The sequence below is a fragment of the Chlamydotis macqueenii genome, chromosome 9 (genome assembly GCF_036417535.1).
Source record: "Chlamydotis macqueenii isolate bChlMac1 chromosome 9, bChlMac1.mat, whole genome shotgun sequence".
Taxonomy (NCBI): domain Eukaryota; kingdom Metazoa; phylum Chordata; class Aves; order Otidiformes; family Otididae; genus Chlamydotis; species Chlamydotis macqueenii.
In genome coordinates this window covers 3,119,678-3,132,321 of record NC_141564.1, presented here as the reverse complement: position 1 = coordinate 3,132,321, position 12,644 = coordinate 3,119,678, and the positions used below count along the sequence as shown (strand labels likewise).

At 45.6% G+C, this 12,644-nt stretch overlaps 1 protein-coding gene across 1 annotated transcript in view; it reads right to left on the bottom strand.

The window, feature by feature from the left end:
* Nucleotides 1-325: 325 nt before the first annotated feature.
* Nucleotides 326-12,644, bottom strand: part of EPHA4 (EPH receptor A4) — a 98,656-nt gene continuing 86,337 nt past the window's right edge. Inside the window, exons 14-18 of the mRNA XM_086754190.1 lie at nt 10,158-10,307; nt 7,583-7,776; nt 5,014-5,169; nt 3,845-4,725; nt 326-1,866 (exon numbers count right to left, since the gene is read on the bottom strand). Of these exons, the coding sequence (XP_086610316.1) occupies nt 4,611-4,725; nt 5,014-5,169; nt 7,583-7,776; nt 10,158-10,307 (615 nt within the window). The 3' untranslated portion in view covers nt 326-1,866; nt 3,845-4,610. The remainder of the gene's footprint in view (nt 1,867-3,844; nt 4,726-5,013; nt 5,170-7,582; nt 7,777-10,157; nt 10,308-12,644) is intronic.

Here is a 12,644-nt window from a genome sequence, read left to right as displayed (position 1 = left end):
GTGTGAGCAGGACGATTCTTAACGAGCGGAGGTTGTCGTGCGAGGCGGCCCCGGTGACGCCCTCTCCCGAAGGGGAAGCAGCGCCCCGGCACTCGCTTGGCTTTTGCGCCCGGCTCTGGGCCACGCTGGGCAGCACAGCTGGCACCTCTGACCACCCTTGCCTGGCTTCTGCCCTCGCTTCCCTGCCACGGACCTGCCGCTGCTCTTCCACCAGGATAACGGAGAACTGGGAAGGTCAGTGAGGAGGGAAAGGAGGAGGAAGCAGGAACGCTTGGGGACTCCACTTTAAGGTTCCGGTCAAGGCCGCACTCTCTTTTAACCAGCACATCCAGCCTCCCCATGTCTGCTGGAGCGACCCCCATCCCACGGCAGCTTGCTGCGCTGCACGAAAAACCACTGCAGACGCCAGGAAGCGAGCAGGGAGCATCACCTGCCCCGCTCCAAACACCCAGCGGCCGTGGTTCCCTGGGTCTGGCGCGCAGCTCCGCTCAAACTAGCTCATGCTGCCTTACCAGTGACAGAAAAGCTTCTCTAGGTAGCACCAGCACCACTCCTCGGGCCACGGAATAGCGCCTTCCACGGCACGTCACCAGCCCTGCCTCCCCCGCACGAGGGACGGGACACATTTCCCCACTCTTGCCAACTACCGTAAGCTTACAGGGCTCGTCACATCTTTGTTCCTTAACCGTGCTGGGAGCAAACGAAGGGCTTCCATTATTACGTCACAAGATTTCACAGCTTGCACACAGAGCAAGGTGTTTCTGCGAATGGAAGAATTGCATAAATTTGTTCGCATTCAACGAGTCTCCAAAATCCGATTTTTGCAGATCAAAAAGGCTACTTCAGAATTCAGTTCGGGGTTTCCGGTGGATGGATGTGCGGGTGTTGACTCCATCACCTTGCCATTGAGAAACTGGTCGGTCTTGATGGCGAACAGGGCATCGGTACAAATAAACACTGAGGAAAACCTTTAGCACCTTTATGGATCCTGTCATCCACAACTCCAAACCTAACTTGAAATTTCCCCTGTTTCAGGCTGCAGAACGGCTCATTAAGGTTAGCGTGGCAGCTGAAAATACACTTATAGGTACAGAAAATTAAACATTTTTAACGTGTGTGTTCTACCATTGAAGACGCAAGCTGTTGGCCTGCTCTCACAGGACAGGGCACTTCTGCGCTTCTGGAGATGTTTTCGGCACATTCACGGGCAGCTCTACACAGGACGTGACTCGCACGCAACCGCACGCACACAAGCATACGCACCTTTCAGAGAAGATAATAATCCATTATCCGTTCAAGGGGAAAAAAATATATTTATATCACTGCAATGGCACGTTTTGTGTAAAACGTCACTTCAGTAACGTACACAGGCAGCTTGCCAGAGCTGGGATCTCTGCTGCGGCGCCTGGCCTGGCGTCCATGGAAAGATGTGTAGCGCTCTGTCACCTGCATCCGGCCAAGATGCAGCAGCGACAGCCAGGGAGTGAGGAGGGAAAATAACAAAATATATAAATAAAACCGAACGTAGGAAGAGAAAGCAGAAGGAGAGGAAAAAAAATATCCAGAAGTCTGCAGGGCTTTGACACAGTACATTCCTCAAGTGACAACTGGGTGCTGAGTCTTAGCGAGTTCGTTATTTGTCAATGAAGAAAAAAAAAACAGAGTGGGCGGCAAGAAAAAAAAAGAGAAAGTAAAAGTCACGCTCTCTTCAGGGACCGATGACTGTTTGGCATGTGTGTTCCAGAATCAGTGCTAGGGAAGACGCAACTGTGGATCCAGAAGGCTTCATATCTAGTCTGTGTTCCTCCATGGTCAGTATGATCACCAGGACGGGCTACGAGGCCGTGGAAGCCAAATCGAATTTCCCTGCACAAAAGGAACGAACAAATAAGTTAAACACGCAGCAGGCACATCCACCCGAACACCTGCTCCGAGAGCTCCCAGCAGCACGGCTGCCGGCTGCCAGCCCCTTCCCAGCAAAGGAAAAGACCTGAACTCATCTCTGCCGTGGTGCAGAGGTGCCACGGCAGCAGGTTCACAGGATTAAACCTCTCCCCAGACAGGGGAGAGGGATTTCCTAGGAAAAAGTAAAGAGAGACGGAACTCTCCCACAAAAGGGGGGCTGAACAGCAAAGGCGAGGGGCTGCAGCTGCAGCTGTCCTCCAGCCAAAATCACGTTCAAGGGGACGCCCCCTCACTGACCGTATTTTATCACAGGAACACAACCATCAGCGGCCCTTCTGAAAACCCGTCTGAGCTGCCTCACAGCTTTCATTCTACAGGGACAGTTTTTCATTTGGAAGGAAAATATTGGAGTGTTTTGAATTACCGTCACTAGACTCCAAGAAAGCAATTTTACAGACTGGCCAGAAAATTGGCTGTATTTTGTTTTTACCTAAAAAGACAATCTCAATAGATTTACAGCAAGGAAAAACTTGAATTATCTCTGCACTTAAGAAGCAAAAGAATTTTTGCCGCTGAAAATACAAGTGTCAGGTCTTTAAAATGAGTAATCACTTCTTATGTTGCCTGGCGAAATGACATTAAAACATGCTAGTTTAAGTAGTTTTTTAAAAGAAATCTTAATTATTTTTTTTAATGGAAAAGCTTTTATAAGTAATAGTGCAGAACAGTTTTTACTAAGCTGTCATGAGTTGACAGGATCCAAATTTAGCATCCCAGATTCTGAAGATGATGCTTTCTGAGAAGGCTGGGGGTGAGGGAGAGGTAGTGGTTAAAACCAGTAAGTTACTGTTAAAAGTGACAAAAAGCGATGTGAGTGACAACACATTAAGTGTGACTTGTCCAACCGAGCGAGCTGTTCTGGTTTTAGAATAAATGCCAGTCTGACACAGAAAGCCACAAAATCAATTCTGAATTTGCTGTCAGGTGCGGAGTGGGACCAGAATGTTCTAGACCAAAGAACCAGTCCTGGAACCATCAAAATGCAAACCTCACCTTCCTGACATCGTGCCTGAAACGCAATGTCTGCTCCAGAGGATGTGTCAGGAAAATCCTCCAGCATGAGAGGGCCTGATCCTCTCTCCTTCCTAAGGTCATCCCGTCACTCTGGTCCTTGAAAGGACTTTAAATAAATGTAATTTATACACTCTGTTCAAAATAAGGAATTAAAGCTTTCATAGAAATAAAATCTGAGCCCGAATGCATGAGTTTGGTTCCCACAGCCAATGAGACTGGGTTGCCGCAGCTGAAGCGGCGTAACGTAGAGCTATCACCGTGCCTGACACCCGAACCGTGCAAAGCCAGGAAGGCTGCACGCACAATCCCAATTCCTTCTGCTCCCCCTCCCTTAAAACCAGTGCCACAGCCACTGAGCCTTCCTGAGCCACAAATATTTGTTCTAGGGTTGTTCATGAGAGGAAAAGTCCTTGGTTCTTCTCGGTGCATTTATGAGTGTCTGTACTTTAAAAGGTTATTCTCACTTTCTGTGGGATCCATATGTGTGGGATTTTCCACCCAAAAAATAAGGGCATCCCTGCTCCTCTGGGTGCAAAGTGGGGTCAAGCTCTTAGCACCAAACGGAGCGAGCCCCAAGCCACGCTCCTACACCTGATCTGCTCATCCTAACATGCAGCAGCTCGAGAGCAAGACCAAGTTTTGAAACAGTGCAATTTTCACGGTCAAACAGCGCAAACAATGGGAAACACTAAGCAATTAGTCTGGGAAACCAGCGCAGGTTCATCTAAACCAGTTGGGAACCCCAAATAAAACATACCACAGCACTTTTTTTTTTTTTTTTCTTCCCCGCCAACAGTGATGAAATCCTAGCAGAGCTTAAGAAATAACACACCATGAACATGTTAGACACTGCACTTCCACTGACCTTCTCCATGTGGCAAAGGGAATCGCTTCTTGAAAGAGAAAAGAAGTCTGAAAGCTCCACAGCCACGATTGTCACAGCTGACTGCTGGCAAGATGTTCCCAAAATGTCTGTAAGCGGTAGGCTTCAGCACGGCACAACAGCCGGCAATCCCCAGAAGTCCAGTTTGGCCCAGTAATCCACGAGGTGGGTCACGTCGTGTCTCAAGCCCGTAAACGGGTAGCTCACTAACTGGCAGGCACTGATTAGCCAAATGATGTTCTCACGGAGGTTTCTGCAAGGTCTTAGCGATGCATCAAGTCTGCAAAAAAATATCCTAGGGCAGATTCTTCATCCAGTGAACGACGCACACCGGTGGTTTCACCCACAAATCAAACACTACAGCTGTAATCCTATAGGTCACAGGGAGAAGGAAAGTCGGTTTGTTTTTGTTTTTTTAAGCATAGTATCTGGCAGCAAACATAGCATCAAAACTTGAATGTGACTCGATATTTATATAGATACACGTATTTTACACGGCGTTGATCAACAGAGAAGTATGTTCCAAGAAACAATTTGTTCCAGGTCTGGTTGAAAACGACGGCTTGTCATTTCTGGAGGCCTCCCTCCCAACACACGCGCTCGGTTTCCGCAATCTGTACATCAAGCAACGCTGCAGATCTTTATTTTGACGGGTGAGGAGACGAAGTAAAAAAAGTGCAGTTCTTCAATTAAAGTGCATGGATGAGGTAAACTAATTTCAAGAGTTTTGAGTTTATTTAGTGCTGGCTCAGACGGGAACCATCCTGCCGTGCATCTGTTGCATTTGGGTGCGCATCGCTTGAACGCTGCTCAAGATCTTGTTCTGGTGGGTGACGGTGGTGATCCCGATCCTCGCCAGGTCACTGTGGAAAGCAAGAGAAGAAGCAGGGGGCTGAGAATCGGGGATCAGATGCCGTTGCAGAGGGAAATATTAAAGAATCAAGCGCAAGCAACAGAGCAAAAGCGAGGCAGATGTGCAGAAATGTTTAATTAAATAAGTGAAGGCATTGTGGAGGCATTATAAAGTTATCCTCCGTCCAAATGAAAGGCATTCCATTCCTTTAATGAGCGTAATGATATGCAGCACAAAGCAAAAGAGGCCGATTAAATCCAGATTTACCAGTTTTTTTGTTAGATCGCCGAGTACTTACTCCTGGTTCATATGCACCACAGCCTCCAGGGTGGTATAGCCAGCAGCTGTGAAGTTATCCTTGTATCGCTCCATTTTGATGGCTTGGAGCCAGTCGGCGACAGAAACGACCGCCGAGAACTCAGGGGAGCTGGGATCCAGCAGGGCCGTGCTGGGTCTGGAAGGCAAAGAGGGAAAGGACAGCGAAAGGGTGTCAGCTGGGTCACGAATGGCAAAGCAAAGTTCTGGTCTCTGCAACAGCGATCCTCGAGGGTTAGGGAGAGCGGGGCAGGACGCTGCGCACAGCGGAACCGGCAGCTCTCTGCACAGCAACGGAGATCAACGCAAGAAACTGAAAATGCAAAGTAACAGGCCAATTTCTGCTAAGAATGAATTTGACCTGAGGTTTCTATTCTGGCTTTCAGATCTAATTTGAACCACAATGCCGCTTACAATTTCCACCTCAGACACAACCAAGCTGGTAGAAAATGCCTTTACTTCCAAACCAAAGAAGATGGCAACGCTGGAAGGCGTTCAGCCTACTGGGTCTGTATCTTACAGGCAGCAACGCAAGGACCGCGCCAAGCCTGCATGTGTCAGACCGCAGCTCAGCAGCTATAGAAACACTACTGGAGTGTGCGCCAAGGAACTGGGAGCTCACAACCGGCCAGACTGGTTCGGAGGGCAAATCTCAGGGCGGGTTCGGATAAATCCCGTCTCTAGCCAGGTTCGCAGGCAAGCTCAGTGCATTCAGTCAGACTCAGGACAGCAGGGAGTTAATCCTCTCTTTAATCAATCCATTCCTGAGACGGAGCCTGTGCCAGGAGTGGCGGGACTCATGGGGGCTTTGATCTTTGTTTGCACTGTGAAATGTGCTTCTCATTTCCCCTTGCGCAGATTTGTGAAGAATTATTTGTACAAAATTTGCTTCTCTTATTAATCTCTCTTTCATTATTTCACGTATATTGTAAATCACAGGTTCATTAAACCATTATAAATTCCTACTATCTACCTAACCAAAACAATTCTCATTTAGCAATTTGGAAAAGCACATCATCAAGGATCAGGCATGCAATATACGTCTCGCCTAAGGCACCGAGCCCGTGCCAGGAACCCTCGGTACAACCCTTTCACTCTACTATCTAACACAGGACCAACCATGGCAACCTAATTATATCCAATTATGCTTCAGGTATAAAGCAATACAATATATTAATAATGCTATACGCGTATTTTAAATCCATATTCCAAGGAGAATATAAAGATCTATAAATAGCCGTGAACATGAAATGACCTTGAACAGGTCATTAACTTTTGAAAATCTATCTATTTTCAAAGAGCACCTGTAAATTAGGAAGAAAGCAAAAAGGAAGAGTTCATACCATGGTTCTCAAAACAAATTACCGCGGCAGATCACACTGTGATTCTCAGCAGGTAAATTATTTAAGCCTCAAGGGTGGATACGTTTTTTGCCAGGCTACCAATGCAATTAGGTAATCTGGAAGATATGTGGTGACAGAGGCCTCACAGGGTTAATGATCACTCTTCTGATAATGTATATGGTAAGCAAGAGTCACAGAGGGACCTACAAGTTTAAAAATGAAAATAGCTTTTTCCAGGACGTTCTGTTGGAGCCTGAGTCAGAACCTCTGGTATTCCTTCACTGATTCAAAAAACTAAATTCTGCATTGTGCAATGGATATTGTTGTACCTTCCCTTCTACTGAGAAATATTTTCCCATCATCTTCCTCTTGTTTCTTTTCTTTTAAGCTTTTTTCCATATTTGCTGTACGCAAATCTTTGACAAAGCAAAGACATTTGAAAATAAATTGAACAAACCTGGTGTAAATTAGTAAAGCTCTTATTACTTCAGCAGTCTTTCACCACCTTAAACTGCTGATCTGTCCCAACAAAGTTATTTTAGTTTTACCCTGCAACTCTGGGAGTTTCCTTCCTACTACGCGTACCAGGTATACCATGCTCAGCAAACAAAACAAAACACAAACGGAATGCGGGATCAGTGGAGACACGAAACTGGCTTTCCACAAAATTAAATTCAAATTCACGTAAAAATTAATCCACACCTTCCCAATGCCCAGAAGGCGTTGGCTGTAATGCCGTAACGCTCATTTGCAAATCCACAAATCTAGGGTTTATAAAACTGGATGATGTTCTTTTCCTGCAGAAAACCACATCGCTCCTGTTAGTTACCCTGCATGAAGGTTGCCCCGTTCCAGCCCTTCCATGGGGAGAGAGGAAGGGGAGAGGGAAAGGATGCATCAAACTTTGTCTTCAAGCAGAGCTTGCCTGCACCAGAACTTTTTCAGGACAGGTTTAAGACTGTGCTATAAACCTGGTCAGTGCTGGCGTGACAACAGCTCTGCTCATTGGATTTGCCTTCTCACAGAGCCAGGAGAGTCTGGGGTGCCCGGTGGGGTTCAGCAGTGCCCCTTGCATGGTGCAACCTGTGCTGCGCAGTCTGGCTCTGCAGAGCTACAGAGCACGCCACAACCCCAGCGCAGAGGTTGAGGTGACCTGCAGCTTGGCCCGTCATCTCCTCCATACGTCACCATTACAAAAGCACAGCTGACCTGGAGCTCTCACTGCCCGTCCTCTTCAGGCTGTTGGGGTTGCGGATGAGTTTATCCAGCATGTTGACAATCTGTCCAAATTTAGGCCTGTCACTGCGTTCCTTCTGCCAGCAGTCTAACATCAGCTGGTGGAGAGCGATGGGGCAGTCCATTGGGGGTGGCAGCCGATACCCTTCTTCAATGGCTTTAATAACCTGTAAACGGCACAATTAGGAAGACATTAGAGAACATCAGACACCACTCATGTCTACCAGCTGAGCATCATTTATCCTAGGGCGATCCAAACTACGGAAACAAATCCACAATTAAGTGAAACAACATGGAAAATTGCACTCAGATGCAGGCAGTTGGTGGTCTCTGAACTGCCATTTCTCCTCAGCAATTCAAAAGTGAAAGGGTACAGCATCCAAAGCAGACTCAGATACGGCAGGGCAAAGTATCACAGGAGAGCACATGGGATCAGGGATGACAAAATAGCCCATGTTAGAATTAAGCAACTATCCTTTTTGGATGGAGGGTCAGAGAAACAACAGCTCTACAGTAAATCTTCAATATCTGGCAGTTTGGGGTGCAGTATGTTGAAGATGAAGCTTTCCCCATCATGACCCTGCTCCCTCTCCTCCTGGGCCAGCCTGTCTCTGTCAGTCACAGGGGCCTCGTACAGAACCTGTTCTCTCACCCCTGCAGGCTCTGCACCAAGAAATGCAGAGACGGGAACCCTTTTGGGCAGCTTTATCAAGATGTTACAGCAGTCCAAAGCAGCAGGTAAGTATGTATTTCACGTGTAACAGAAACCAGAAACACGCACAAGCTGAAGTCATTTCAAACCCTCCCAAAAGGGCTCCAGAGCTCAGTGCTCCGATGGCTTCTGAGCTCTCTCAGGAGAACGGGACGTGACCAGGACTCAGTTCTGATACAACAGGGACATGACCTAGAAGCCTTCAGATCTTAATTCATCATTATGACTTTGCTGTCAGGATCCACCATGAGGCTGGGCACCAGGAGGGCACAGAGACTGAATTGCACTGAATTCCCTCATTCTGCCCCATTAGTGGCTAAAATCCCCTGGGAGGACAGGGCAAGGAACATGCTTGCACTACTAGCAGCTTCTCAGTGACCACAAAGTGCCTCTCACTACTCCAGAAAGTATGAAGATCCTTTTGATTTCTCGCGATCCAACAAACACTTGAGAATAATTTGAAGCCTACTTCTGCTGTGTTGTGCAAAGCACTGCTCTCACCGTCGTTAAGGAGGAAAAAAATGGCATGTCTATGCTCTGTACTAAAAAGAAGATGCAAATACTGGCTCTCACTGCCCTGTTCAAGCCAGCTGTTTGACGTCTAGCAGAGGATGGTAGCGGCGTGTACCCGTCTCACATGCCAGCTCTGCCCTCGTTGCACTGAGCTCCACCGTGCTGTGTAGACATGCCTGATACAACTGAGACACATCTGGTGTTTTATTTTCTCGCTAAGTCTTGATGACTTCCTGTTCACAAAGGAAGGCAAGACTGGGTGCCAGAAGAGACATTTCACATCAAAAGAAAATTAAAATTATATCCCCTGTTTAGATTAAATGCCATCCGCATCCAGACTCTCTTTGAAAATGTTCAGCTCTACATAAGAAAGCAGATGACTTGTAAAATAACTTAACCACGCCCATAACCATATATTCAGATTAACATTTTCTTCTTCCTTTATATGTCTGCAAATCCCCTGGGAAAAGAATTACAGATAATCTACGCCTCATTTTGACTGGGATTTTTTTTTTTTCATTTAATAAAAATTCTATTAGCCAAAGCTCTTATTAGCATTATTATTAAATACTTTTCTGGAACAGCAGCCATTGTGCACGCTCCCTCTTGGAATACAACGAAGGAGTCCAGATGGCACGGTTAAACAGGACATGCATAATTTAAGAATGGTCATTTAGGAAAGCTGCTTTTTAACGGCCTCGAGGGGCAGCTCTGCAATTGTCGCAAGGATGCTCTGACTGATCAGCATTGGATTTCATATATGTTGGTTTAGATGTCCCACAAGAAATAAAATCATCTGGAAGAATTACAAGCACACTGGGGCTTGAAGAATTAACTACTAATAGGAAGCCCCATTAAATTCAAGTGTTTTTTTCTTAAAGACTTTCAATAAAGTTGAGATTTAATATCAACACTCAAATCTTCCCTCTCTTGACAGTATTATGATCTGACAGATTAAATATTTTCATTTCCCCTTCCTCCATTCTTCCTTTTTACTTCAATTGCTTATAATATTTTCCCTAAAATTAAAAAAAAAAAGGAGAGGAAAAAAAGGAAGGAAAAAAGATACATGCACAAGTTATAGACTAACTTGAGAATCCTCTACTCCTTGGCCATTGACCAGGCTTGAAGTGCTCAAGGAAGCCTTAGTTCTAGAGAGGTTCCCTGAGAAAACAGGAATCTACCACCTGATATCCTTTTAAAAACCTGGAGGAAATGTCTTGTAATTGGCACAGAAACACATCAGCAGACATCTCAGGACAAAGATACAGGCACAGGAGGAAAGGGAGAGAAAGTGAAGAAGCCGGTCAGGAGGAGACTCACATCTTGATTGGACATATCCCAGTAAGGCCTTTCTCCGTAGGACATCACTTCCCACATGACAATGCCGTAGCTCCACACATCGCTAGCCGATGTAAATTTACGGTAGGCGATAGCCTCTGGTGCGGTCCACCTGATGGGGATCTTGCCACCCTGCCACAAAGAAAAGGAACCACAGGTTAGTGAGTCAGTAATGCGCGTGGCCGACACTTGTTCCACACCGCCATCAAAAATACAAAATGGTTTTCTGCACACAATTCCCGAACCCTTCTTAAAAAGGCATCCGCTTTCTTTTTTCTTGCCATAGAACTGTCAGATCCAACCAGGAGGCAACGTTGCCCATCTGTTTTCTTTAGTTGCAAGGAGGCGAACCAGTAAATTGTTAAATGTATTTTTATCAGCCCTCTGAGAGGTCTCTGCTTAGGGCTACGCTGAAGCATGAGAACAAGCCAGGGGTTTTACAAAGTATATATTAGAGATTTAGTTGACAAAACAAATAAGTACGTGCTGTTAATTACTATTTCCTTGCTTGCCTGTCTGACCTGTTCAGCTTGTTTCAGAAAAATAGGATTAGAAAGGTTTTGCTTTTCAAAAAGGTGAAATAAAGCGAGGATAAACTGGGAAGATTTATGAATGCTGTGGTGTTTCCCATGGGCAATATCCCAACTCCTGCCAGAGCTGGGAGGCAGCATGCAAGCGCCTGGGCTCTCCCAGTCCCCGTGGGACGAGTTCAACACCAGAGCAGGGTACAAGGCTGCTTTTGATAACCTGTTGGAGGGAGCTGCCTCTTGTCACAATACCTCTTTTTAAACAAATAAAAACACCTGGGCACCTCACTTGGGCCACCGAGGTCCCACGCTGTTTGTAAAGGAGCTCATTCCATCCTGTTTATCTGATTTTGCCTTCACTGAGTGATCCCAGGCCAGGATTTCTCCTTTTGTTTATGCTAATATGCAAGGTGTTTTTAATTGAGCTTTTGGTTTCCTGCAGTCCCATGTGGGGAACGACTTAAGCTGAATAAAGGTTTTAGGGTTTTTTTTCATTTGCTTTTATGCTTTTTTGATTAAGTTTATTTTGGTAGGTTTTTTTTTCTCAGCAATCTTCTGGATAGTTTTTATCCACAACCGAGTGCCGTGTGTGCACACTTAATGGTTTATTCTTCTAAGATCTCTCTCAAGTGTTTAATATAGACTTGTTCCAAAGCCAAGGGAAATCAAGAGGGGTCCTTCTCCGGGCTGCTCTGGCCTTTGCGCCAGGCCCTTTGAGAATCCCGCTGTAGCAGTACGTGCCGTGTGTGGCTACAGGATGGTCTTGCTATAACGAGCTACACTGCTAACAGGGAGCAGGATGCGGCATTCTTTTAAAAAAAAGATGCTTTAAAAATGGCATTCTGTGGCATTGCCTCTGGTTATGAAAAAGCTCTGCTCCTCCTTTCAGACGCAGATGCACGGACATTGTTTACACATAGCTGTCGTTCTAAAAATTGTCAATAAGCTCTTTTTGTTTAGCTGCTCGAGTACGGTGGAGTTCATCCAAATTTTCCTGATCCTTCATTATGGATACCAAATGAAGACAATGTGCTGCAAAGCAAATGTCATAGATTCCCTGCAGTTTACTCTCGAGAGTAAACATAACCCTGTATCTCCACTCACTAAATTAAAAGGGAAGCTTTCCAATCATTTCTGTCTTGCCCTTGTGTGTCTGGCTAAACTTTGATTTTCCTGAACACAGCTTTTCAGACCTCTGCTTCTTCCCCTTGCCACCCTCATGAGTGAGAAATACCTGGCTGCCCAGCATTTCATACTACGTGAGTCTACCCATCCCTGTAATGAACTGCGAATCCATTAAAGGATGAGTGTTGGGATTAAACCACAAAATCTGAGCGCCGCAAACAGACTCTGCACTAGGGAGAACAGATGGAGAATGGCAGAGATTTAAAAACAAAGAAAATAAGCAATTAAAAAAGGAGACTTAAAAAAAAAAAAAATCAGAGTTTATAATTTGCGGGTATGTTAATTACCGAGGTATTGGTACAAAGGCTGGTAATGGCTGGGATGTTGTTTTGTGGCCAGAAGTACTTGCGTTAGTACTATTCCACATGCAGCATATTAAAATGGCTTTAGCAAAATTAGTTAACAGTGGGATGCTGAAATACAGATAAAATGGGAAAGAAATAAAAAATGGGAATGCAGGCCTCACACTTTTCCCAGTTTAAATAATTCAGGTCAAATTTATGACCAGCTTTGTGATGGGCAAAAGTGTATTTATCTCCTTTTTTTTTACCCTCCCAGTGGCGTATCTACACTTTGCTGTATCAAACCTCAGCGGGACTAGCCACTTGGAAATCTTGTCTGTAGATACTAGAAGGAACAGAAGCCCAAGCTCTAATTTCTGGCATCAGATTCCTGTCATGCACTCTAGCACAATGAAGCAGAGGAACACATGGGTCACATCCTCGGAGAAGAAATACTGCTGTAGCCACTGCTGTAG